Source organism: Chrysemys picta, chromosome 5 (assembly GCF_011386835.1).
Source record: "Chrysemys picta bellii isolate R12L10 chromosome 5, ASM1138683v2, whole genome shotgun sequence".
NCBI classification, from domain to species: Eukaryota; Metazoa; Chordata; order Testudines; family Emydidae; genus Chrysemys; species Chrysemys picta.
Genome location: NC_088795.1, coordinates 6,240,845 through 6,266,538, shown reverse-complemented (window position 1 = coordinate 6,266,538; position 25,694 = coordinate 6,240,845). Strand labels below are relative to the sequence as shown.

At 42.1% G+C, this 25,694-nt stretch overlaps 1 protein-coding gene across 50 annotated transcripts in view; it reads right to left on the bottom strand.

Annotated features, from left to right (window-relative positions):
- The window catches only part of ADGRL3 (adhesion G protein-coupled receptor L3), an 820,109-nt gene that overhangs the window by 511,246 nt on the left and 283,169 nt on the right, over positions 1 to 25,694 (bottom strand). For all 50 annotated transcript variants that reach the window (XM_042860378.2, XM_065595838.1, XM_024100865.3 and 47 more), the window contains one exon: positions 16,321 to 16,575. In XM_042860378.2, coding sequence (XP_042716312.1) covers positions 16,321 to 16,375 — 55 coding nt within the window. In that variant the 5' untranslated portion in view covers positions 16,376 to 16,575. The remainder of the gene's footprint in view (positions 1 to 16,320; positions 16,576 to 25,694) is intronic.

Sequence of the window (25,694 nt, the reverse complement as noted above, 5' to 3'; positions counted from 1 at the left end):
CCCAGGGCACCTCAAAACCAAAGTCTAAAAACAAGGTCTGGCAGAGCCCCGGTCCTCAATTCAGCACCAGCCAATGACTGGTGGGGAGAGAGGGCAGGGAGCCCATTTTGATTAAAAATAATTTAATTTAGGGCTGTCAAGCAATTAAAAAAAATTAATCACGATTAATCGTGTGATTTAAAAAATTAATTGTGATTAATCACGCTATTAAACAATAGAATACCATTTATTTAAAATATTTTTGGATGTTTACTGTATTTTCAAATATATTAATTTCAATAACAACACAATACAAAGTGTACAGTGCTCACTTTTATTTATTTTTATTACAAATATTTGCACTGTAAAATACAAAACAAAACGTTTTTTCAATTCACCTCATACAAGTACTGTAGTGCAATCTCCGTATCATGAAAGTTGAAGTTACAAATGTAGACTTCTGTACAAAAAGAACTGCATTCAAAAGTAAAACAATATAAAACTTTAGAGCCTACAAGTCCACTCAGTCCTACTTCTTGGTCAGCCAATCACTCAGACAAAGAAGGTTGGGTTACTATTTGCAGGAGGTAACGCTGCCTTCTTCTTGTTTACAATGTCACCTGAAAGTAAGAACAGGCATTCACATGGCACTGTTGTAGCCAGCATTGCAAAATATTTATATGCCAGATGCGCTAAAGATTCATATGTCCCTTCACGCTTCAACCACCATTCCAGAGGACATGCATCCATGCTGATGGCTGGTTCTGCTTGATAATGATCCAAAGCAGTGCGGACTGACACATGTTCATTTTCATAATCTGAGTCAGATGCCACCAGCAGAAGGTTGATTTTCTTTTTTGGTGGTTTGGGTTCTGTAGTTTCCCCATCAGCGTGTTGCTCTTTTAAGACTTCTGAAAGCATGCTCCACACCTCGTCCCTCAGATTTTGGACAGCACTTCAGATTCTTAAACCTTGGGTTGAGTGCTGTAGCTATTTTTAAAAATCTCACATTGGTACCTTCTTTGCGTTTTGTTAAGTCTATTGTGAAAGTGTTCTTAAAACGAATATGTGCTGGGTCATCATCTGAGACTGCTAAAACATGAAATATATGGCAGAATGTGGGTAAAACAGAGCAGGAGACATACAACTCTTTCCTCAAGGAGTACAGTCACAAATTTAATTGATGCATTATTCTTTTAACAAGCCTCATCAGCATGGAAGCATGTCCACTTTATGGTGACCAAAGCATATGTTTAGCAAATCTGGCATGTACATACCTTGCAACGCCGGCTACAAAACTGCCATGCAAATGCCTGTTCTCACTTTCAGGTGACATTGTAAATAAGAAGCAGGCAGCATTATCTCCCGTCACTGTAAACAAACTTGTTTGTCTTAGCGATTGGCAGAATAAGAAGTAGGACTGAGTGGACGTATAAGCTCTAAAGTTTTACACTGTTTTGTTTTTGAGTGCAGTTATGTAACCAAAAACAATCTGCATTTGTAAATTACATTTTCATGATCAAGAGATTGCACTTCAGTACTTGTATGAAGTGAACTGAAAAATACTATTTCTTTTGTTTATCATTTTTACAGTGCAAATATTTGTAATAAAAAATAATATAAAGTGAGCACTGTGCACTTTGTATTCTGTGTTGTAACTGAAATCAATATTGAAAATGTAGAAAAATATCCAAGAATATTTAATACATTTCAATTGGTATTCTATTGTTAGAAGTGCGATTAATCACGATTAATTGTTGTAATCACGATTACTTTTTTTCAGTTAATCGCATGAGTTAACTGTGATTAATTGACAGCCCTAATTAAAATGCATGCCTGGGTGGGGGGGTAGGGAATGGTAAGAGTTCACCAGGACTGGTATGGTAGCGCCTAGAGTTCAGGGCTGCGTTTTCCTAAGTGCTGTACAAACATAAAGAGAGACAGACCCTGCTCCTAAGAGTTTACAGTGCAAGTGTGATGACGACAGATTCCCACTATATTACATTAGATAGCAGGTGCAATATGGCCAACTTAGCCTTGCTGTTGGAACCTGGATTTTTACATTGCTTAATTTCTGATTACTTACGCCACAGACTCAATGCTGCGTTAACAGTGGGATTTTTAATTTCATATACAATTGAAATACAGATAATATTTAGCATAGCCATTCTGTACTAGGCACATCCAGACAATATATACTATAGATCAACATTGATCTGTTCTACTTATATGGAATCTAAGAGCACGCAAGATGATCTGCTTGGTGCACTAAAGTAGTCTCGTTCAATATTATTATATTTTTATTTAATACATGGTTTTGTTGAGTTGTGCAAATTACTCAATGCAAAGTCTTATTCAAGCTCCTGAACAGGAAAAAGGATTCCCTGCTCTGAAGAAATAATTTTTGTGTAAACACACGATGGCATAGAGAAAGGCAGACAATCAAAACCTGTGAAGAATTAATTTCTATGTACATCAGAACTTAAGTATCAGTTTACTGCTAATTCACTGTGCTACAAACTCCTGCCAAATGCAAATAAACACTGTTCCGTTTAGGAAGTTAAAATAGTCTTTGCAGGCTAAAACCAATAAAAAGTGTCTGTCAAATTTGCAATCTGCAGATGAAAAGCATTTGAAAGTTAAATCTGAAACGCCGACTGAAGCAACACTGTGTTTTAAACACATTATAATGCATGGTTATTATTACCTTCTCTACTCAAAGGGTAATTTAAGTGCCATTTTGATATTCTGTATGAACAAAGAGGTGTCACATTAAGGAAACTGGTGTCAAGTCCAGGAAATTTGTGAAAATCAAACCCTGTCTCTAATTGTGCCGTATAGCATTTCATTTCAATGGCAGTATCATGTATCCTCATTGGCATCATAACATTTGCATTATACCCACCCTTGCCTCTATGTAAATACTGTACCACATCCTTACATTGGTTGGCTGTGAGAACATAGGAGTTGTTCTCTTCATACAATTGCTCTGCAGGCCAACAGGAAATTGGGTCAGCACCAGCATGTGCGAATGCTGGTGTGCAACTACAGCAGGCACCCGTTATCTTCCAGGACATTGTGAGGATTGACACTAAAGACTAAGCAGCTTCTTAACTGTCTTTGCCTTTACGCATCAATGGTTATATTTGCTAATAAAACGTAGTGTTGCCATGTATCACGTTATGCCTGGGAGAGTTCCGTTGTTGATGGTGCATTACAAAGGGTTCAAGCCAATATGGAAATACCTTCAAGGCCTATGCCGCACTGGGACTCAACTTGTCACACAGGACACACTTTAAAGGATAACACCCCTGATGAGATCTCAAACATGAAGCTACACTGGATACATAGTAGTATCTAACTACACAGACTGCCAGAATGTTATAACTGTCATCAGCCAATAAGAACTATGGTTGGGGCTTTTTGTTTGTTTTTTAACTGCCCTTTTTGTAGGATATTGCATTGTACACCCCTCCCCCACAGCATATGAGACAATTAAATTGTATTAGCATTAAAGGTGTATAGTTCACAGGTATATGTGTGAGCTTGTTTATTTTTATTCTTTTTTGGGGGCGCCCTCCAAATTTAGCTTTGAATTTTAGATTTGGATAAAGTCAAACAGTAGAGGAAAGCCACCCCTGACGGCAGAACATATAAGAAACCACCAAGATTTGTCTAGTTCAGGGATGAAACCATGCAAAAAATAAATTACTGAGCTGAAAATAGGTTACAACTACAATTGCATATGGATGCTTACTAGCAAACTTCGATCAAGCTTTTGGTGAAGTTCAGGGTTTGTCGGACTGGTCAAAACATGGGATTTTTGTCAAACAGAAAATTATTTTTTTTTTTCAGCAGAAATTTGAATATTGAAAATTTCAGCCCACAAAATTACTTTTGATTTGGAAATACTGCCACAGTGTGTCAAGGGAGCTGTAGTTCAGGTGCCTCGTGGCCACATTCTTCTCTCTAGATAGCCCTGGTAGGACTACATCTCCCATAATGCACTACAATTTCACCTTTGGAAAAGGGAGGCGGTGCATCATGGCATTCCCTGGCCATGATGGCTCATGGAAGATGTGGTCTGGATGGGGAACCCAGCTCACAGAGGAGAATGGGGACATGTGGCAATAGGAACTACAAGGGCCATGAATCAACACAGCAACATTTCCATATAAAAATATTTAAATGTATAGCTGAAATATTTCAGCTTTGGGGGTTTCATTTTTAATGAAAAAAATCAAATGTCCATCGAAAGCATATAATTTGTTACAATGCTTCTACACAGCTCTAACTAGCTTTTGAAATATTTTCAGATTACCTGATTGGTTACTATTATTTTAAATTAATATCATCATGTACAAATAATGTTGTGCTAACATAAGCACTATCAATCAGTGACTCTATAGATGAATAAAATGATGGAGGAAGTAGCAGCAGCTCCGGAGTGAAAATCACATCAAGCTATGCAGATTAAGGGGAATGTAGATCATACAATTTCTAATCGGAGCTGGATGTGTGTGCATGCTTAAGTGGGAGTGGAGGAAGAAGCCAAAACAATCTATACTCAGACCGCTTTTATTCAGAAGCCCCGTTTCCATAGATGCACACAGCCTACAGCCTACACTGACTTCTATACAATTAATGCATTAAAAACTCCAGCAATACTATGGTTTGATGACTGCTGCCATTCCTATCTCATTGTCTTAGGCCTTGGCTACACTTACCCGCTAGTTCAACGGCTGGAAATCGAACTTCTGGGTTCGACTTATCGCGTCTAGTCTGGACGCGATAACTCGAACCCGGAAGTGCTCGCCGTCGACTGCGGTACTCCAGCTCAGCGAGAGGAGTACCGCGGAGTCGACGGGGGAGCCTGCCTGCCGAGTGTGGACCAAGGTAAGTTCGAACTAAGGTACTTCGACTTCAGCTACGTTATTCACGTAGCTGAAGTTGCGTACCTTAGTTCGAATTAGGGGGGTAGTGTAGACCAAGCCTCAGTTTCCTTACGTCCCTAAGGTTGCCCTACTTTAAACTTCTCACCACAATGGCATTCCAGAGCGATAATGAATACACAGGACCTGCTTAAATGTTATTTTCAGCGCCATTCTATCAACTGGCCAACAAGGGATGATGCAGCTCGACATGTCAGCACCTCTCCAGAGGTCAAGTATTTTATGCACATTATAAATTTAGTATCCAAAAAAGGGGATTGTATTAAAAACAAAGGATACCTCCTCTGCCCCCACAGTGCTGAGTTTCTGAGTCTCAGTGCATACAAAATCACCTGACTCTGAGATTATAAAGCTCACCCATGCAGCCCCTAGAGATTTTAAACTATAAGGAAAATAGAAAAGATTGGGTAAAGAGGGACTATATAGACACATAGGACTGTAGGGCTGGAAAAGACCTCAAAAGGTCATCCAGTCCACTCCCCACACTGAGGCAGGCTCAAAGATGCCTAGACGATCTCTGACATGTATGGCAGAGCAGAGAAATGAGGTCAGCAAGCAAAGCCATGGATTCCATACAGTGATTCTATTGCCCTGTTAATGTTACTGAAGGGTTACTGGTGGGTTTTTTGGTACTTGGGCTGTTTATTCCCAGCATGAACATTTGGAAAATGACTTGCAAATGTTAATTTTTTGTTGCATTACTGTCAGCTTGCATATTTAAAGAATAACTTTCAGGTAAATCACCCTTTTCCTTCAGCCTAAGATTCCACCAGGATAAAAAAAAAATGTTAGGAATAAAATAAGCACTTGACTATCTATAAAATACACCTGAATAAGCCTGCAATAATTGTAGCCAAAAAAAGGACGCATAAAACCTCTTAAAGTTTGTGAATGGCATAATAATTTTAATAGCAAATTTTTATCTGTAATTATTTTATATCATTACAACATTACTAGGTGACCTGATTATGTGCCGGTCTGCCCTTACTCTTATCCACCTACCCCAACTTTTATCAAGAGGCTTGATCCATGGGACATCATATTTTTCCACAAGGTTTGCAATCTGCTAGGACATTCTTACCTTTGATGCATCAACTCATGATGCACACAGGATTAATCAAATAATTTGTGTTCTTCCCAACAGGATTTCTACCTCCACCAGTATCCAGTTCTCTAGATGCACGAAGACCATATCATGTAGGGAAGTCAGAAGCAAGACTTCATTTCAGTTCCCAGCTCAGCCAAAGGTTCCAAGTCACTTTTTCTATCCTGTCCCTTATTTTCCCATCTATACAATGGGGATAATACCACTTCTCTGCCTCACACGGGTGTTGTGAGGATATATACATTAATAGATTGTAAGGTGGTAAGCCAAGAAGGGCACATAGGTATCTAGATAGGATGTTATGCCCCCTTCCGCTCATTGGAACTATGAAATCTGTATGCTCAACTTGTACCTTGTTCATGGTAATGGGCATCATGGTTATTCAACTGAACAGGACAGACATATCGAACTATAGGTGAAAGCAATCCACATTGAAAGGCGACAGTTGTTTTACTTGCTATAAGAGTGCTCTCGTTCCATTGTTTTAGTAGTTTTAATGGTAAATCCTATCAACAGTATGTCTTGGACAACTGAATTCCTAATTAATTTGGTCCGGCACCCAAATCCTGTTGGATTCCAGCAGAAGTTGTGTGCCCGACTCCCTTAAGCTCCGCTGAGTACTCCAGCCTAAATACAAGGGAGAGCTGGAGTGTATCAAGGTGATCGTTCCACGTCTGGCAGCAGTAGAAAGGATTAAAGAGTTAAGACCCTGTCAGAATATTCACTTACCAATTAGCGTTTATCAGCTCGCAAAGTCAGTATCCGTGCCAGGCCGGCTCAGTGTGCTCTCTTCGCTGTGCACGGAAACAAGCAACTAGAGTTTATTTATTTTTATGGCTGTCTGATATTATAATATATGACTTCCAAGCAGTTCTGTCAGCGGTGCATGCAGGCTGGAAGGTGTCTACTGATTATAGAAATTTATTATGTATTTGGCTTCTGACCAACAGGCCAATTTCTTTTTTCAATCAAATGAAGTAAAACAACCAAACATTATTAATTTGGAGTCCCTAGAATCCCTCACAATGATAACTAATAGTAAAAATTTTAATTAAACATGCCTGTAAGATCACAGACAGCAATGACAGGACAGATTTCAATTCATGTCAGTGAAATGGAAGTGTTAAAAATAGAACCCTTCCATTAGTCACATTGTAGATGACTCACCTGTGTAAAAGTTTAGCTTTTTGCTTGGTTTTTAATATTCAGTGACCTGGATTTGGATGGAAGATGGGATTCAGCTATTAAAAAAGAGCATTCTCACATGAAACATGTTGCCAATTACACACTGCTATGTGGGCAAATAAGTTGGCAAAACATTATTTCAGTGATAAACAGGTTTTGGCCATAAATCCATCTTGTTATTTTAATGGCCGACTTCTGTCTTGCAAAGCAAATCTGTGTCTCAGCCAGTGGAATAACGGGACTTCTTTCCACATGAGATTTTGTCAGCCTCAATGCCTGAATCCTCCTTCCTACCAGAGGGGCCACACATTAAAAGGAACAGAGAGGATCTGTTGGGTGATATAGGTGGTATACACCCTGTGTGATTATTATCAGCCTTCTATTTTTTATAACGACACGCTAGTTTTATCTGCCTGCAGAGATTCTGCCATGCAGCAAGGTTCACAACAGCCTGTAATTTACAAAGCTGCTGAGTTACCGGGGCCATTCCAACTGTTCTGCGCTATTGTCGCCAGCCTAAAGCGTCTGATTGCCTAGCGTTCTCCTGAGAGAGCGTACCACACAAGACAGGATGCGCGGCGGTGGATTTGTGATCCACTCTCATTACTAAATCATGCCCTTTGCAACCTCCAGTTTTAGAATAATACAATTAAACATTAATAAATGACCCTCACCCATTTTTAAGCTGTAATAAGAGAAGAACAATCCCAATCTAACTGGAGCAGTAGCTATGATGCTACGTACGTCTAGAACAGTTTGAAGGTGAGCAGCAATGCACGAGAGAGCAGCAAATACATTATCCTCACCAATCGTGGGCTGAATTTCTTCCTCCCACCCCCATGCGATGTGCTGGGCTCCAAAAAAGCAAACGACTGAAGGCAAGATGTGCTTGTTTCTGAGAAGGGGCAAGGCAGTTACCCCAGCTGAGCAAGGGCTGGGCACACAGTGCTTCCTTTGTTCCCCGAGCAGTTAGTCCCACCACCCCCAATGGACTCTCCACATGAGCAGGGAGGAGGAGGAGGCCAGAACTCTCCAGGCTCAGAGGGGAGTGAGTACTGCACCCTTTCAGAAACACCCCCCAGCAGAGACTGAGGGTAGGAGCCCAGGCTGCTCTAAATTAGACAGGCCATTGGGACAATCTAAATTATGCCAGGGAGCGTCCCTCCAGCCTCCAGATCGGGAGGGCACACAGGTGGCTCAGAGCCATCCCCATCCCATGGGGTGCCACACAGAATCTCATTGCTCAGCATGTTTCCAGAAGTTAAAGCACTTTCAAATGTCATTTCGATTATGGATGCTACTGCCACCTTTTGAAGAGTAGCTTTAGAATATGCAATAATATGACAAACTATAGACAAGGCCACTGCTCAGACAGTTATGGCTCAATTCTTCTATATAGGCAAAGCACAACAGTAAGGCCAGTGTGGAGCACAGCATCCCAGGTGGACCTGATGGGATTCGGAGAGGAATTGGAAGACAAATGTTCTCTTAGTTCACAAGCATGCAGACGGGGATGCAGCCTACTCCTCCCTCCCCTTGCTGTACTGATCTCCCTCGGCATGGCTCCAACCCCTTCGGAACACCATGCATGCCCAGAGAGGCAAGTAACACACAGTGCCTGCATTTCCCATGGGCACTGACTGCAAGCCAGCCCTGATGCAGACTGCACTTGGTGCAGGGCAAGGGCCAGGCTAGCCACGAATGGGTCGCCTTCCTTCCGCTACACATTTCAGCATTAAGAGCATTATCAGAAAGAAAGACAGAGATATAAATACTGTAACAAATCCAGAAAGGAATAACTTAGAAGGGAGGGAAAGAACAGGGACACCTCTCTCATAAAGGTAAACATCTGCAGTTAGTATCCATTATTTGTATTATTGTAGTACCGAGGAACCTAATTGAGGATCAGGGCCCCAGTGTGCCAGATGCCACATAGACAAGAAGCAAAGAAAACAGTTCCGCGCTCCGGGAGCTCACTATCTGTAGTCAGAGTGTAGAAAATATCAAACATGCAATGGCCTCTTGTTATAACGGGAACACTTAGGCAATCTTAGCTACAGGTGTTCCACCCATAGCTGACAAAAATGTTGATGTTGTTTGAATGGCAGATGAATTACTCTACAATAAAACGGTGTTCTGTAATTTCATGGTGTTTCAGGCCAGGTGGGATGCTTAGATCACCTGCTCTGATACCCTGTCTATCACAGGTTTGTTTGGTTTAAAAGAATGTATCTACATGGCTATGAGCACGTGACGCAGTGATGTTAGCAACCCATGACTACCTGTCCCAGAAGGATGTATTGACCTACAGAATGAATTCCAATGAACAACACTGCATTCTTATCATTAAGACAACCCTTTCCTGCAGAACAGAACCCATTTTAAATGTAAGGTTTTAAGGCATTTTCCAATCATTTTCTCCCAGTGTTTTTGTGCCAATTTTTAGAGTCTGTTTTTATGACACTTGTGACGTGAGCTACAGCAGATCAAACTTACCAGCAGCAGCATCACCCTGCTGCCAATTTGCTCCAGACAGTGCAGTCTCTATGATTAGTCAACCTTTGCTGAGACTGGTAACAAGGCTGCCAGCTGTAATGGTGATTTTTGTTGTGGGGGTGTCTGTCTACTTTATGAACTAGACAGAGATTGAATGGCTCAGAAGACTGGCCCTGGGATAAGGTCTCCAGATCACATCGAGATCAGATAATAAGTAACTGAAATAAATTACCCTACAGAATGACTGTTTGATAGCCTATGTGAAATGAGTTGCTGATCCCAGTGCAGTTTTTGGCAGGCAGGTGTCCACATCACAAAACTCATTTAGTGGCTAGGGTGAATAAATGCATCTAAAACAACTCCTGAGACCTTAGGACCCAGCAAATTCCTGTCTTTCTCTCCTGCTGTTCTCTTCGTGAACGTGTGTTAGACTTCTCAATACTATATTTTGGGGCATTTTATAACTTTGGAAAAAAATAAAACAAAAACATTTTAAAATTACAGTCAAATGTGATGGAGAGTAAATTATGGTACAATAATTCACACTTAGATGCACAAAGGCCATTTGGCCTTCATCCTTTGTGCCTAAATGCTTCGTGGGTGAATTACCACACTGTAATTCGCATGCTGTCATATTGTATGGCTTAATTACCACTATGAACTCAGAGCACACACATTTAGTTGACTGCCAGGGCTCAGGCACCAGGCTTGCCATGCAACAGCTCCAAGCTGGTCACGTATCACGGGTAGTGGCATACAGATTATTCACTGGGGGCTTGTCTATACTTACCGCGCTGGTTCGGCGGCAGGCAATCGAACTTCTGGGTTCGATTTATCGCGTCTAGTCTGGACGCGATAAATCGAACTCAGAAGTGCTCCCCGTCGACTCCGGTAATCCTGCTCGCCACGAGGAGTACTCGGAGTCGACGGGGGAGCCTGCCTGCCGGGTCTGGACGGCGGTAAGTTCGAACTAAGGTACTTCGACTTCAGCTACGTTATTCACGTAGCTGAAGTTGCGTACCTTAGTTCAATTTGGGGGTTTAGTGTAGACCAAGCCTAAGAATCCCACTTTCCTTCTAGAATAGTGAGAGCAAGTAGACTCATCTAAATCAGTGTTGTACAATGCTTTGGTCCAGAACAAAAAACCCATGTGTTCTGGATCGATGTAACATACATATTTGAAAAACAAAAGGAGGTGGTAATCCCTTGATATGTTTATTTGCATGCTCATAGCCAGAATGCTTTGCCAACTCATAGCTACTATCTAGTTTTCTAGGTGTGAGAGAGCTGGGAAATTCATGACAAATTTGCATGTGCCTAGCAAACATTGTGGATTGCAAGTGAAAGAAGATTTTGCTTGCTTTTAGCCTCCATAATGCATTGGTGTGTAAGAACTCTTTGAGCAGGCACGGTTGCAGAACACTGAAGAAGAAGGATAAAAAAAAAACAGAAATCCCCCTATTTACTCTGTGTGAAATTCACCCCTGTGTAGAGAGGGCCCTGCACACTGCCCTTTGCACCACTTAATGGCTTAAGTGAGAATTAAGTGGTGGATAGGACCTTTGCAGGGTTGAATTTCACCCTCTACCGGCTTATAGATCAGACCGCCATCAGCTGGAGAATTTAATACTCCTGAATTTAGTACTGTGCTGCTAATAAAAACCCTGTGGTATACATCTGTGGTCAGCCCTTTTACTAGGAAAAGCTTTTCTTTCATCACCTCGTCTCCTATAAAAATGGTGGCTCTGCTGCAGTAATACCAACTGCCTAGCCTAGCAAATATTATAAATATTTCAAGGATGATTAATCTTTTAAAACAATGAAGTTAGGCAGAAGCCTGGATGTCAACTTGGCTATTTCACAACTAATAAAACATGTCTCTTGTATTTCACTGTGACTATATAAAGAGTAGCATACAAAAGGCAATTACCCTCCATTCACAAGCTAACATAACACTTGTACAAGTGTAAAAGCAACATAGTATGTATTTTAAAAGGTGGCCGTGCTTCCACAGTTTTCCAAAAGTAAGAAAGCAAACGTTCAGCTCACGTTAAGCAGCTCTCTATCACCAAGGACCAGCTTGCTGGCATCGTATACTTCCCAAAGAAAGATAATGCTGATTGCTTTAACAGTATCATTGTCACCAGACAACTTCCAGTCTTGTTGAGTAATAAATATTTCCAAGGCGCCCACCAAAAACAACACAGAACCTGGCCCTGTACCCTGACCTGCTAATGCAGTGAGAAATCAGCTTGTCCTGTGAACGCCATCTCCTTACAAAGAAGAGACCTCCCCCCACAGCTGCACCAAAAATGGCAGTAAATGGTACAAAGGCCTTAGGAAGGCTGGGAACAGAATAGCAGGTGGGACCCTCTCCTCCCAGCTGCTGCAATGCATGACTGGACAGGATTGCAAATTGCTTTTCCGCCTGGCAAACAACAGTTACAGTACTTCAGCCCCAGCTTAGACTAGTTCTCTGAAACAGAAAGCCAAGATAGCCCATGTCCTAAATATACAGAGGTCAGTTGAAAATGATTTTGCTAGATCTGGCTGGAGTACAAATCCTCTTGGGCATCCTGGTTTCTGGAAATCCAAAAGGGGACCAAAAATAATCATGTGACAAGACATTCAGTGTATAGATCTCTCGGGGCTGCAGAGGTTTGCATCATTTTTTCAGAGCTATTAAGAGGTTCGAAGTAAGAGATCATTATCTGGTTAGAGATCAGTGTAATTTCAGACCACACACACCTGTGTTGCATCTCTCTCGGCCTGCGTTGCATCTCTCTCGGCATGCTGGTTAGTGATGTAGAAGTCTGAATTTTGTTTTTATCCAATGCACTGAGAAGCTTTACATCTAAACTCACCTTTAGCAATACATTTGTGTTTAAATAAGATGCCAGGGCAGCCTAGGGGTTTGCTGCCCATCATCAGCGTCTGAGTGTTTTCCACATTAGACTGGCATTAGAGCAAATGGAGTTCATGGAGCTCTGTCTGTTCACCCCTTTTAAGACGGAAAGAAATCCACCTCGTTGGGGGGAGGGCAGGTTACTTGGTGGGGTTGGCGAGGTGGGGCTGTAACATCTGAGAAGGTCATTATCCATCTACAATAAACATGCTTGTTCCAGAACTGGCTAAGGTACAGCTTGCAGATGGCTTGCTCAGGTGCACATTGGGGCAAGTGAGCGAAGACAATGCTCCCTGAAAGTCCTGTTCAAAGGCCAGACACAAGTCTGGACCTTGTACCCCCTGGACAATGAAGGGATTCTCTTCAAAGGGAGCCAGCAGTGGTGGGTGCAGGGCCATGGTCTTACACTCCCTTCTCCACGCGCCACCTTTCAAAGAGTGGCAGATCCAGCTGTGTGCCGTGTGTTGCAGAGCCCCCAAGAGGAATTGCAGCAGACCCCTTGTCATCCCCTCCCCAAATGCAGAGCAGAGCCAATGGCTTTGGGCTGCAGTCTGGCCCGAAATGTGCATCTCCCCCAGATACTGCATGACTCCTATGAATCCCAGCGAGCTCAGCGGCAAATTCCCGTCATTCCAGAGCCCTCCGACGTTACGATGTTATTTTTTCTTTTAACGTTGCTGTTTTTCACTTCAGCTAACTCTAGAACTTTGTGTACTGGGTGCAGCTAACACAGCAAAGGGTCAACTCTTGGGTTGACTGGCTTCATTAGGGCAGCAGCATCACCTTTCAAACGGGACTGCAGTGAAGGAGTTTCCTACTGAATAAATTAGCAGGTCATGGTCTTGCGTAGAGGTACAGAGGGCCAGCACAAGTCCTGTGCATCACTTCAGTCCCACTACAGCCCAAACCCAGGCCTACGGGCAGGGAGAATTTCACTGGTATGTGAGGCATGAAGCAGCACTGGACAAAACTGGAGGTCTGTGTCTGGGTGGTGTTTATGGTGCAGCAACCATGACAATATCACCAAGGAAATGCAGCAATTGAGGTTTTTTCCCTGTATCATTTCTGCTGAACAGCAACATGAAAGCATCCCACTCAGGCAGCGTCTCTAGGGGGTTGTTTCGTCTCACACAGCAGTGCAGTCAAGCGTCCTCTGACCCCACACCTGAAATCACAACCTGAGGCACAGAATATGCGCCCAGAAATGGTATACCTGGCACGTCTTCTTACACAACTGTGTGACTTTGAACCTTACACATTTATCGGAGGTGGGAAAATGTAGCCACAAAAACAAATGTATGGCAGCATGGGCCATGCCTAGATATATATCTATATATGCAGCAATCCTTCCATTGTCCCAACATACAAGAACAAAGCGTAATGTACAAGCTGCAGATGGAAGAAGGGGCAATCAGATTACCTGAAAAATAAGACTCAAAAAATACCCCAATACAAATAAAACCCCACCAATTAATACACATCCCTGGAATTATCCTGATCACCAGATACTTTCACAGTTTGTAACAATAGAATCTAAAACATTAAATCTTGATACGGTCTTAGAAAACAGCTTCCCAGGCAAACCTTCTGTCTACATTAAAGAGATCTCTTAGGAGACAAGAATGAGAAGGTCTTAACCAGATCAATTTCATATTTAGCACACGGCTGAATTCTGGCCGCTGTGTGTACTTACACAAACGCTCCAAAATGATCCTCAAACTGGAGAGCAGAAAATTCCACACTTAATCTGCTTCCCCACCCCACTCATGGATACACTGCTGTGCAAATGGTACGGGATAGGGCCAGAAAGAGCAGCAGGTATTGAGCTTCGCAGATTTTGATACCCAAAGGGACCATTAGATCATCTACTCTGACCTTCTGCGTAACTCATATTTTAGTGGGTGCACCCTTCCCCCTACCTTAGGCTAAATGCATGCTCACAAATTACTCCTATTACCCTCCTCTTAGCAGAAACACCATGAACTGCAGTGGGTCCAGGCTCTGGTGGGATGGCTGCTGGCTTGGCCACCAGCAGGGGTTGAACCAGAACTCTCCAGAGCTCATACCACTTGAACCAAAAAGCCAGGTGCTGCAGCTGTAACAGACTCATAACCTCTGTGGATCAGCCACACTGGAGGACATGTAACACACACTGATGGGTGGGTTACAAAGGGTCATCGCTAACACCGAGGGGCCTGATTTCCCACCAGCCATGCTTTCCACTCAGTTTGCATAGGAGTAAATGACTCGCCAAAGAGCAGATCTGTGGGAAAAATCAGGCCCCCACAGTTTTTGCATCTTTGGTGTCTGCTCATTTGTGGGGCAACTTGGCTCCTAGTATTCTGGCATTTTCATTCAGCAAAACTAGCAAGCGAGCTCTCAGACTACACTGGCATTCTGACTAAAACCAAAACTGCCAGAGGGGCATTTAAATTGTGAATTGCTTTAACTATTAATATTGTTTAATTATAAAGATTTGCAAAACAACATTTACCATTTAACTTCCTGAGTAGAACCAACAGCTCCTTCCATAATAGCTTGGGTTTTTTCCCAGCCACAATTTTTTGACACCATTTAATTATAAATTAAAATGTTGAAATCAGTGGGAAAGTTTGCTTAAACACTAAGAGAGAGAGAGAGCGCTCTAGGGCATAAAGGTGGTAAAAGCGATGCCAGTAGACTCGATGCACTATGTATTTTTGTTGTTGTTTTTCCTTCCCCACTAACTCTAAAGCCTTAGCTTTGGGAAACTACCACGTGCCGAGAGTGGATGTGGAATTCTCTCCAAGATATTCAAAACTAGGAGCCTAAAGCCTACACCTAAATCAATGGCTTGGATTGTCCAGCGTGCTCCCAATGACCTGACATTAAGGCCAGAATTTCAAAAGAGCTCAGCTCCCCTTAAGGCCCCCAAATGGAGTTGCCAGATTTTCAAAAATGCTGATCCCCTCCCCCCCACCAGCAGGTTCTTCTAGGCACTCAGCAATTTAGAAATCAGGCCAATTATTTTCGGAGCTTAACTTTGGGTTCCTATTGTTAAAAACGTTGCCCTATAAGCCCTATCCACATAGTGAGATGGATCCGTTTTCACTTTTCCTTAATCTGTGATGAAGGATAGATTATAACTACTTGCTTAAGATAATACAAAATACGATGGCCACCGTGGCACGTTAATATGTGTGCTAACAGCAACAGTGATGATAATTTAGTGAGATCCCATCCTCTCTGTAGCTGTGGTTAATGTAGGTTACGCTGTACAATGCATCTCAGAGATATCTAGTCACACAGGGTGAAATTCAACCCCCATGCACAGGGCCAGGACAAGGTGTGACTTAAGTGGTGCCTACCCTGCGTGCTGGCCCTGAGCACAGGGCAGAAACTCAGCTATCGTGTACAGGACAGACTGTCTAATGTAAATCTCCAACATGACCTCACGCGCATCAAGCAGTTTAGTTCATAAACAGCTTTTTTACCTAAGGCCGAATAATGGTTCTTTATTGCAGGCCTATTTTGCAATAATATCAGCTGGGTTTTTCAAAGAGATGTAAAGGAGTGTGGTGCCAAACTCTACTGAGTTTCAATGGGATTTGGCCTCCTCACTGCCTTAGGTCCCCTTGGCCCTAGAAAAATCAATTTCACACAGATGATAGAGGCAAAAAACCTAAGCACCCCACCAACTCCCCCCACCTCTCTCTTACCATGCACTGCTGGTGCTAAGAGCATTGTGAAGAACAGCAGCTGTGATGACCACATGACTGTGGAATATAACTTGAAGGTACCGCGGCAACGAGCGTTTCCAAATAAAATGAAGTAAGCGTCCTCCTGTTCCCTCGTCCAGAGCTCCTCCGTAGGTCCTCAATTCACATCCACAGGGGAAGGGGAAAAAGCCAACCAAAAATTATAATAATAAAAATTAAAAAAAAAAACCCACAACCAATATCCAGAATCGAGACCTGCAAACAAAAGAGAAAGAGCGAGGTCAGTAACAAAAAACAGGTGATTAGTGCATGGCAATCAAGCAGGTTTAAGTATAAACAGGGGCTCCCTTAACACAGTGGTTCTCAATCTGTGATCCGCAGACTACGTCTAAAGGGTCTGCGAAAGACAGACTGAAAACTGACTGAACAGAATTCAATTATATACACAGACAATAGATTTCCAAAGGAGTCCACACCTCCGTTCGAGCTATTTTAGGGGTCTGCAAATGAAAAAGGTTGAGAATCACTCCCCTCACAGGCCATTATTAGTTGTTTGGTAGGAACACACAATGTACCCCTGTGCAGAGGGCCAGGCCTTGAGCCAGGGCTTCAATGGCTTTATGTGGTGGCCAGACCTCATGGAAGCCTTCTGCACAGGGGTGAATTGTAACCCCAATAACCCACTTTCCCGCTCCAGTGCCTGACATACAGAGCCAAAGCACAGGCACCAATACATTCAGGAGAGCGTGCCCTTGTGGTTGTATGTGCACATCAAGGGACTGCACATGCGAGAGTCCAGTCAGGCACTTGGGCTCGACCGTGCCTTTAAGCACAGCCCTGAGCAAGGGGCGGAGCATAAACTGCCCTGTTCCAAGAGTAGCCCCAGAAGGCGCTGTGACTCAGACGCTTCTCTGAGGCACCAGCCCTCTCTGCTTCCCCCTTTACTCTGGGTGGGTAGGAACTTCCTGCTATCCCACAGCAGCAGCAAATCACAACACACCCAATGCCAGCTCAGCTTTGCAAGACAGGGAATAAGGAGTATGGAGCCCTCAGCGAGGAATAAGGGGAGTTCTTCCTTCCCCTTACTCTCCTGTGTTGACACACAGTCCCAGCCACAGGCCAGCGGGTACATCAGCCATGTGTGGGTATGTCAGCCGGAGCAGCGCCATGCATGGTCACAGATATACCCTGGCACATGCACCACAGGCCTCCTGTTGGAGATGTTTGGCTTGCAAAGGCTTTTTTGTGGGGGATGGGTGGGTTCGTCTATTTCTCCTTGTGACCCCACCAAAGGGATAGCTCCGGACACTGGCATTCTCCATACAGCCACGCCCAATACAGGGGGAAGCAGCGCCAGCTTCTGCGGGCAGCCCCACACAGAGCCACAATCATTACCTTCAGGAACCTTTTAATTTGTCCCGTGGCCTCTCTTTTGCAACTGCCTCCGAGGGTACGTCTATACTGCAATTGGAAATCCGTGACTGGCCTGTTATTGTGGTGTAGACATACCCTGGGTGGCCAGTCCGTACCAATGGTGCTGGGGTTGTGTGATACGTCGGCTAGAACCTGGCTTGGGACTTTCTACTCAGGCCTTCAGAACAGACATCAGACGGACTAAGCGCTGGGTCCCTGACTTCAAACCAGGCCAGGTTCTGACCCAGTGGTCATGGAATGAAAGCGTCCATATCTCCTTTCCAACCCCGTCACAGTGCCTGCCCATCAGCACCTCATTCGACCAACTTCAGTTCAGCCCTGCAATTACTCATTTGGGGACCCAATGAAATGTTCTGATCCAACCTACACTCTTATATAGGGAAGTGTAGGGAAACTGGAAACTGTATGTTTGAATGGAAACAGTCCCCTTCTTAATCGCAAGAAAGATTCTGACTAGCCACCATTTTTTGTCCTCATAGAGGAGGATTGAAGGATATAGTGAACCAAACCTTGAAGAAAACAACAACTATAGAGTTAAATCATGCTACCAGTTTTAAGCTTAAATTCCCCATTGACTGCAGTGGTGATTTCTGCTTAAAACCGATTTGTAAAATATGATCAATTGTAAAATATTTGTTTTGAAGTCCCAAGACTTTGTAGCCTTCACAGCACTGGCCTAATTAAAAATCTCTCCAAAATCTGTCATCAGCATAGGCTATTCTTGTCTGAGCAATGCTTGCTGTTTTTGCCAACTTTGGTTCTTACACAAAACCCAGTGTGAGCCAAAAAGCATATGAAAAAGCTTGTTGCATGCCACTGCTATCTGGGTATATTTCTGAAGCTTGGACATAACAATGTTTCCTTTGTTTTGCCCTTCAGTCCCTGCTAAATCAAACCCCGCATTGTTCTGATTTATACTCTGTATAACCAAGTATCATTGCTTCCAACAAAAAATATTTGCTTGTATCACAGTTTAGTCTGAACTATTTTTTCCTCCTGCTGTCATTTGCTCACTCAACTGAATGGTGGCACTTGTTTTTCAAAGCTTTTACCCAGCTTTGCAGCTGGGAGGACTGGAAGCCCAAGGTTAGTGGGTAGTCAAGCGACTTGTTTACGGTCACACTGCTAGTGATGATCTCTGTCTCAGCATCATGCACGTTTTCAGGGCTTTGCTATTCTAACCACGAGTCATCACGTCCACTTACAACATTTTAAGCCTAATTTCTAAAATGGAACAAAATGATTGAATATTTTAAATTATATCTCCTAAATACAATGAACATCTGTAGGGGTAAAAATGAAATTGTTACGGGTCAAGCCTTTTGATGGTGGGGAAAGGGGGTTGGAGGAACACACTCAAAAAAAGCATTACAAGAAGCAGAAAGAGGCTCGCAAAATAAAACAAATCCCATCTACTGGGTTCTCTGGAGGTAATATTTGGCCAAAGACAATGAGAGAGAGCAGCTATGAATTGTCCAGCGTAGAACATTTAATTTATTGATAGCAGGCAAGGGACACACCTCCAATGCAAACAAATGAAAAGTTACATTTGACCTACAGCGGACTGGATTTGAACCACCAGGCAAAGGCATGCTGCATTAATTTACAAGAAGGTTCTGCTGAACACTGACCTTTCTGGCTGCAGGGATGCCACCATAAGCATCACATCCTGATCTGCTGTCAAGCATCGCACTAAAGTGATTTACAAAAGCACAACTCTTCAGAACAGAACTGACTGAAAAGCAGAGAGCCCAAGGAAACTAAGGCATTAGGAACCAAAAATGTACTGTGCGATACTTGTTCAAGATGAGCGTTCTTTAAAAGGTATTATGGATATAAAAACAACAAGGAGCCTGGTGGCACCTTAAAGACTAACAGATTTATTTGGGCATAAGCTTTCGTGGATAAAAACCTCACTTCTTCAGATGCATAGAGTGAAAGTTACAGATGCAGGCATTATATACTGACACATGGAGAGCAGGGAGTTACTTTGCAAGTGGAGAACCAGTGTTGACAGGGCCAATTCAATCAGGGTGGATATAGTCCACTCCCAATAATAGATGAGGAGGTGTCAATTCCAGGAGAGGAAAAGCTGCTTCTGTAATGATCCAGCCACTCCCAGTCCCTATTCAAGCCCAGCTTAATGGTGTTAAATTTGCAAATGAATTTTAGTTCTGCTGTTTCTCTTTGAAGTCTGTTTCTGAAGTTTTTTTGTTCAAGGATAGTGACTTTTAAATCTGTAATAGAATGATCAGGGAGACTGAAGTGTTCACTTACTGGCTTGTGTATGTTACCATTCCTGATGTCCGATTTGTGTCCATTTATTCTTTTGCGGAGGGACTGTCCGGTTTGGCCAATGTACATGGCAGAGGGGCATTGCTGGCACATGATGGCATATATAACATTAGTGGATGTGCAGGTGAATGAGCCCTTGATGGTGCGGCTGATGTAGTTGGGTTCTCTGATGGTGTCGCCAGAGTAGATATGGGGACAGAGTAGGCAACGAGGTTTGCTACAGGGATTGGTTCCTGGGTTGGTGTTTCTATGGTGTGGTGTGTAGTTGCTGGTGAGTATTTACTTCAAGTTGGGGGGTTGTCTGTAAGCGAGGACTGGCCTGCCTCCCAAGGTCTGTGAGAGTGAGGGATCATTTTCCAGGATAGGTTGTAGATCGTGGATAATGCGCTGGAGAGGTTTTAGCTGGGGGCTGTATGTGATGGCCAGTGGTGTTCTGCAAAAAGAAGAACAGGAGTACTTGTGGCACCTTAGAGACTAACAAATTTATTAGAGCATAAGCTTTCGTGGACTACAGCCCACTTCTTCGGATGCATATAGAATGGAACATATATTGAGGAGATATATATACACACATACAGAGAGCATAAACAGGTGGGAGTTGTCTTACCAACTCTGAGAGGCCAATTAATTAAGAGAAAAAAAACTTTTGAAGTGATAATCAAGCTAGCCCAGTACAGACAGTTTGATAATAAGTGTGAGAGTACTTACAAGGGGAGATAGTCAATGGCTGAGCCATTACAGACATTGACTATCTCCCCTTGTAAGTATTCTCACACTTCTTATCAAACTGTCTGTACTCGGCTAGCTTGATTATCACTTCAAAAGTTTTTTTTCTCTTAATTAATTGGCCTCTCAGAGTTGGTAAGACAACTCCCACCTGTTTATGCTCTCTGTATGTGTGTATATATATCTCCTCAATATATGTTCCATTCTATATGCATCCGAAGAAGTGGGCTGTAGTCCACGAAAGCTTATGCTCTAATAAATTTGTTAGTCTCTAAGGTGCCACAAGTACGCCTGTTCTTCTTTTTGCGGATACAGACTAACACGGCTGTTACTCTGAAACCAGTGGTGTTCTGTTATTGTCCTTGTTGGGCCTGTCCTGTAGTAGGTGATTTCTGGGTACCCGTCTTGCTCTGTCAATCTGTTTCCTCACTTCCCTAGGTGGGTATTGTAGCTTATGCCCAAATAAATCTGTTAGTCTTTAGGGTGCCACCAGACTCCTTGTTGTTTTTGTAAATACAGACTAACACAGCTACCCCCTGATACTTGACATTATGGATATACTGATGGATGCAACACCTAACAACTCCATTCTTCAGTGCTTTATATCAACCAGCACACCAAGGAGTCCTTGTGTTAGTTTAATGACATTAGTCTAAGGGAGGAAAAAGAAATAAGGAAATTGACAAGAGCTAGTCAATGGCTAGATGTGCTGACTTCAAAGCGGAATTACAGCAGCACAAATAAAATGTGTTCAAACCGCATTGAGTCACTGGACGTGCCAATGCCTTAAACCATGTGTGATGATTTACAGTGGTGCAAAGTGGGTGTAAAATACCAGCACTCTGATTTGGCATTGTTACATAATCAAGCAGGTGTTCATAGTGCACAGGGGCAAAAGACCACACAAAGTGCAAGAATCAGCCCCATTATCAATCACTAAAATTAAAAAAGAAAAGAAAAGTAAATTTAATATCCAATTTAACATAGATGTGATGTTTATCCCTGTTAAGGATGCATGGATATAATTTAATAGCTATGGAAGAAACATACTGAAATTATGCACAAGAGTAAACAGCTTTGGAAGTACCCAATAATAACTTGATTTGTTATTTTTTCTTTAGATCTTCAGTAGCACTAAAGCTAGTCAGCCAGACAGCCAGACACTACTTGCCTAATAGTTTTAAACAAACAAAGCATCACAGCTTTGTATTCTTTAATAGAAAAACAGCACTGCATTTCTTATCTCTGTCTTTTGTAAAAGTTGCTTACTTAGTGGGAAATAAGCTGAATGCTTTACACAGATATTGATTAAATTCAGTGTTTGCAAGAGAAAATTCCTGCAAGTAATTAACCCTTTGATGCTAGTGATTATGGGAAAATCTAGCCCCAGGATGAATGCAGGTCTCCATTTTCAACATCTGTCATTTAACAAGAAGCTACTTCAGGAAATATTTTCATAATTTCACTCAGTGTGGGGGAGAGATAGGAGGGGTAATGCAGCAAAACGGAAAAAATATACCCTCTGAAAAAAATGCCTAAATTACAAACAATATTAAAGTAAAGTAAAAAGAAACGTTCAAGTTAAAAAAAAAAGTTACCTGTCTTACTAACACAACTTTATATTGTTAAAAACAGAAAGAATTGTAAACATTTGTGTTTTTTTTCCTCTCTCTCCATGTTTTGTGCATTTCTTTCAGTTCCAACAATGAAAAGAGAGGTTTCAAGTAGCAGCCGTGTTAGTCTGTATCCGCAAAAAGAACAGGAGTACTTGTGGCACCTTAGAGACTAACAAATTTATTATTGCATAAGCTTTCGTGGACTACAGCCCACTTCTTCGGATGCATACAGAGTGGAATAAATAAATGAAAAGAGAATGTCTCCCTCCTCTGCTCCCTCCCCACCAACCAGTTTCAAGTCATTTTCACTTTCATGCTTCCACTACCACCACATTGCAATGTGTAGATTGTAAATACTGCAGGGACATAGTTATTTCTTTAAAACTCTTTCCACTGGAATTTTTAAATAACCACGTAAACATTTCTGAGGTATTGTAAAGGTAGATTTGCCTGAAAACTTAGATTTGGTGCTGAGGTTGACCTGACATTGTCCCTCTCAAAGTTTCACGTGAAACCACACAAGCAAGGAAATTCAGAGTTTTCACAAAAACTGTCTCCATTTTTCCAACAGAAAAATTTCAGAATTTGAAATGTTTCCACCCGCTCAACTAGACAGTTTCCCTTTTCTACTGTGGATCCCAATTCTGCGCCCTTGGGCCTGTAAGCACAAATAGTTGGCTGCTTATCCCTTTCATTATTCGTTCACTAACCCTCAAGAGAGTTTGGACTGCTCCATACCCCAGTCTCTATGCTGCAAGAACTGGGTTTAAAATAGCTGTGGGCTTCCCTACACAGCATATGAGTGCACCCCAAGCAGGGTGTGACTACAGCGCACTCGCTTGCTACACAGGAACGTCCCACATGAACACCCCTACAGCACACAAACTCCTGTAACGCATTTAATGTCCTTTCATTTCAACAGCAGAACATTAAAGTGCACTACGATACTTCTACTGCCCTGGAGAAGTGTCCACATGGGATGTTACTGCATGACAAGCTAGGGCGCTGGCTTACGGCGCACTAATGCCCCATGTAGATATGCCCTAATTGTCCACTGCATGTTCACACCTACATCCCTAAATGGGAGGCAGCAAATGCTGGCTGGCATAGCCCAGGTCTTCCTCCAGGGAAGCAGTACAGTCGCTCTGAAAGTTTGGGTGCCATTCACTTGTTATATAGTATGTTATTTAACTACACTAAATCCATTCCTTTACTTCTCCTCTACGTATTATGCAGCTTCTCTTCATAAATATTTTCAAAGGTGTACAGTAAGCAAAAACAGTGGCAACATCTCATAAATACCAGTTTATCAGAGCTTCTTAAATAACACTACAATGCTATTTACATTCCCCTGCGATGAGCAGTCCGAACAGCTTGGAACTGTTGTTGAATCAAATATAGTCCCATGCACCACCTGTTTAACCTAGAATTTAAAACGACAACGAATCCTTTGGATGTAGTAATAGCTTTACAGCAAAACAACGTGCAAGGTCACTGTCAAATGTTAAGAGAGTTAATTCATTTCAGATTTAGCAAGTCCTTGACAAGCAAACACAAATGCAGACCAGCCAAGTCTACTGGTTTTTTCCCCTGTAGGCTACATATAGTTTTTTGGCCCTTTCTTAAGGTCAAAGGGAAACTTAAGCAATCTACGATTTATTTATTCCCTGAATCCAGGTTCACGACTCAGAGCAGGGCGGTTTCATATGAAACTAAGAGAGTGAGCTGTGTGTATTAGAAACTGTTTTGGCTCTAAGTGTACGTCTACACTGCTGAGCTGGGAAGTGTAGTTCCCAGCTCACGTGGATGGACACACACAAGCTCTGCTCGAGTAGCGCACTGGGCTAGCTGCCCCAGGACGTAAGTGGAAGGTCAGGTGGGACTGTAACCAATAGGGGCTCAAGAAACAGAAGGCAAATAATATACAACCCCAAATGTATGTTTGTTTATAAATCTTGTGACTTTTAGGGCTATCAATTAATCACAGTTAACTCAAGTGATTAACCCATAACAAATTAACTCAATTAAAAAAATTAATTGTGATTAATCGCAGTTTTAATTGCACTGATGTACAATAATAGAATACAATTTAAATTTATTATAAATATTTTGGGTGTTTTTCTAAATTTTCAAATATATTGATTTCAATTGCAACACAGAATACAGTGTACAGTGATCACCATATTATTTTATTACAAATATTTCCCACTGTAAAAATGATAAAAGAAATAGTATTTTTCAATTCACCTCATACAAGTACTGTAGTGCAATCGCTAATCATGAAAGTGCAATTTACAAATGTTTTTTTTTTAACAGAACTACACTCAAAAACAAAACAATGTAAAACTTTAGAGCCTACAAGTCCACTCAGTCCTACTTCTTGTTCAGCCAATTGCTAAGACAAACAAGTTTGTTTCCATTTATGGGAGATAATGCTGCCCACTACTTATTTAAAATGTCACCTGAAAGTGAGAAGAGGTGTTTGCATGGCATTGTTGTAGCTGGTGTTGCAAGGTATTTATGTGTCAGATATGCTAATCACTTGTATGCCTCTTCATGCTTTGACCTGTAGATTGCACTTTTGTTTATCCTTTTTTTACAGCGCAAGTATTTGTAATAAAAAGTAATACTATAAAGTGAGCACTCTACAGTGTAGAGTAGAAAAACATCCAAAAATATTTATAAAAAATTTAAATTGGTATTCTGTTATTGTCTAACAGTTAATAGTGATTAATTTTTTTTATTGTTTGAAAGCCCTACTTGTAAGCCAATCTCATGATTCCTTGAGGCCCGGCTCATAATATTTAAACACTTGGCGTTGGCAATGCTGCTTATTTGCACATACACGCAAAGCATCCCTTACAATTATTTTGTGAAAAACTAAATGTACTTGGGTGGGTAGACGCACACATGTGCATGTCTACAGAGATATATTCTCAGCACGTGCAGTTCTAACTTCCTTTTGCTAGCATTGTCAATCTCTCTCACACAGGTCCAGTTGGTTCTCCCTAAGCTCAAGTGTTTTGTTAGGTATAACTGTGGTATCACAGGTTTCAGAGTAGAAGCCGTGTTAGTCTGTATCCGCAAAAAGAACAGGAGTACTTGTGGCACCTTAGAGACTAACAAATTTATTAGAAACTGCGAAACCACCTGATCAGCATCCTATACAGCAAACAGGGAAAGATTAAGAATGAGCTCTCAGAACTGGATACTCTCATAAGAAACCAACCTTCCACACAAACTTCCTTGTGGTATCACAGATTCTGCATTAGGTCTCACTTTCAATTCAGAAATAAAGAGAGA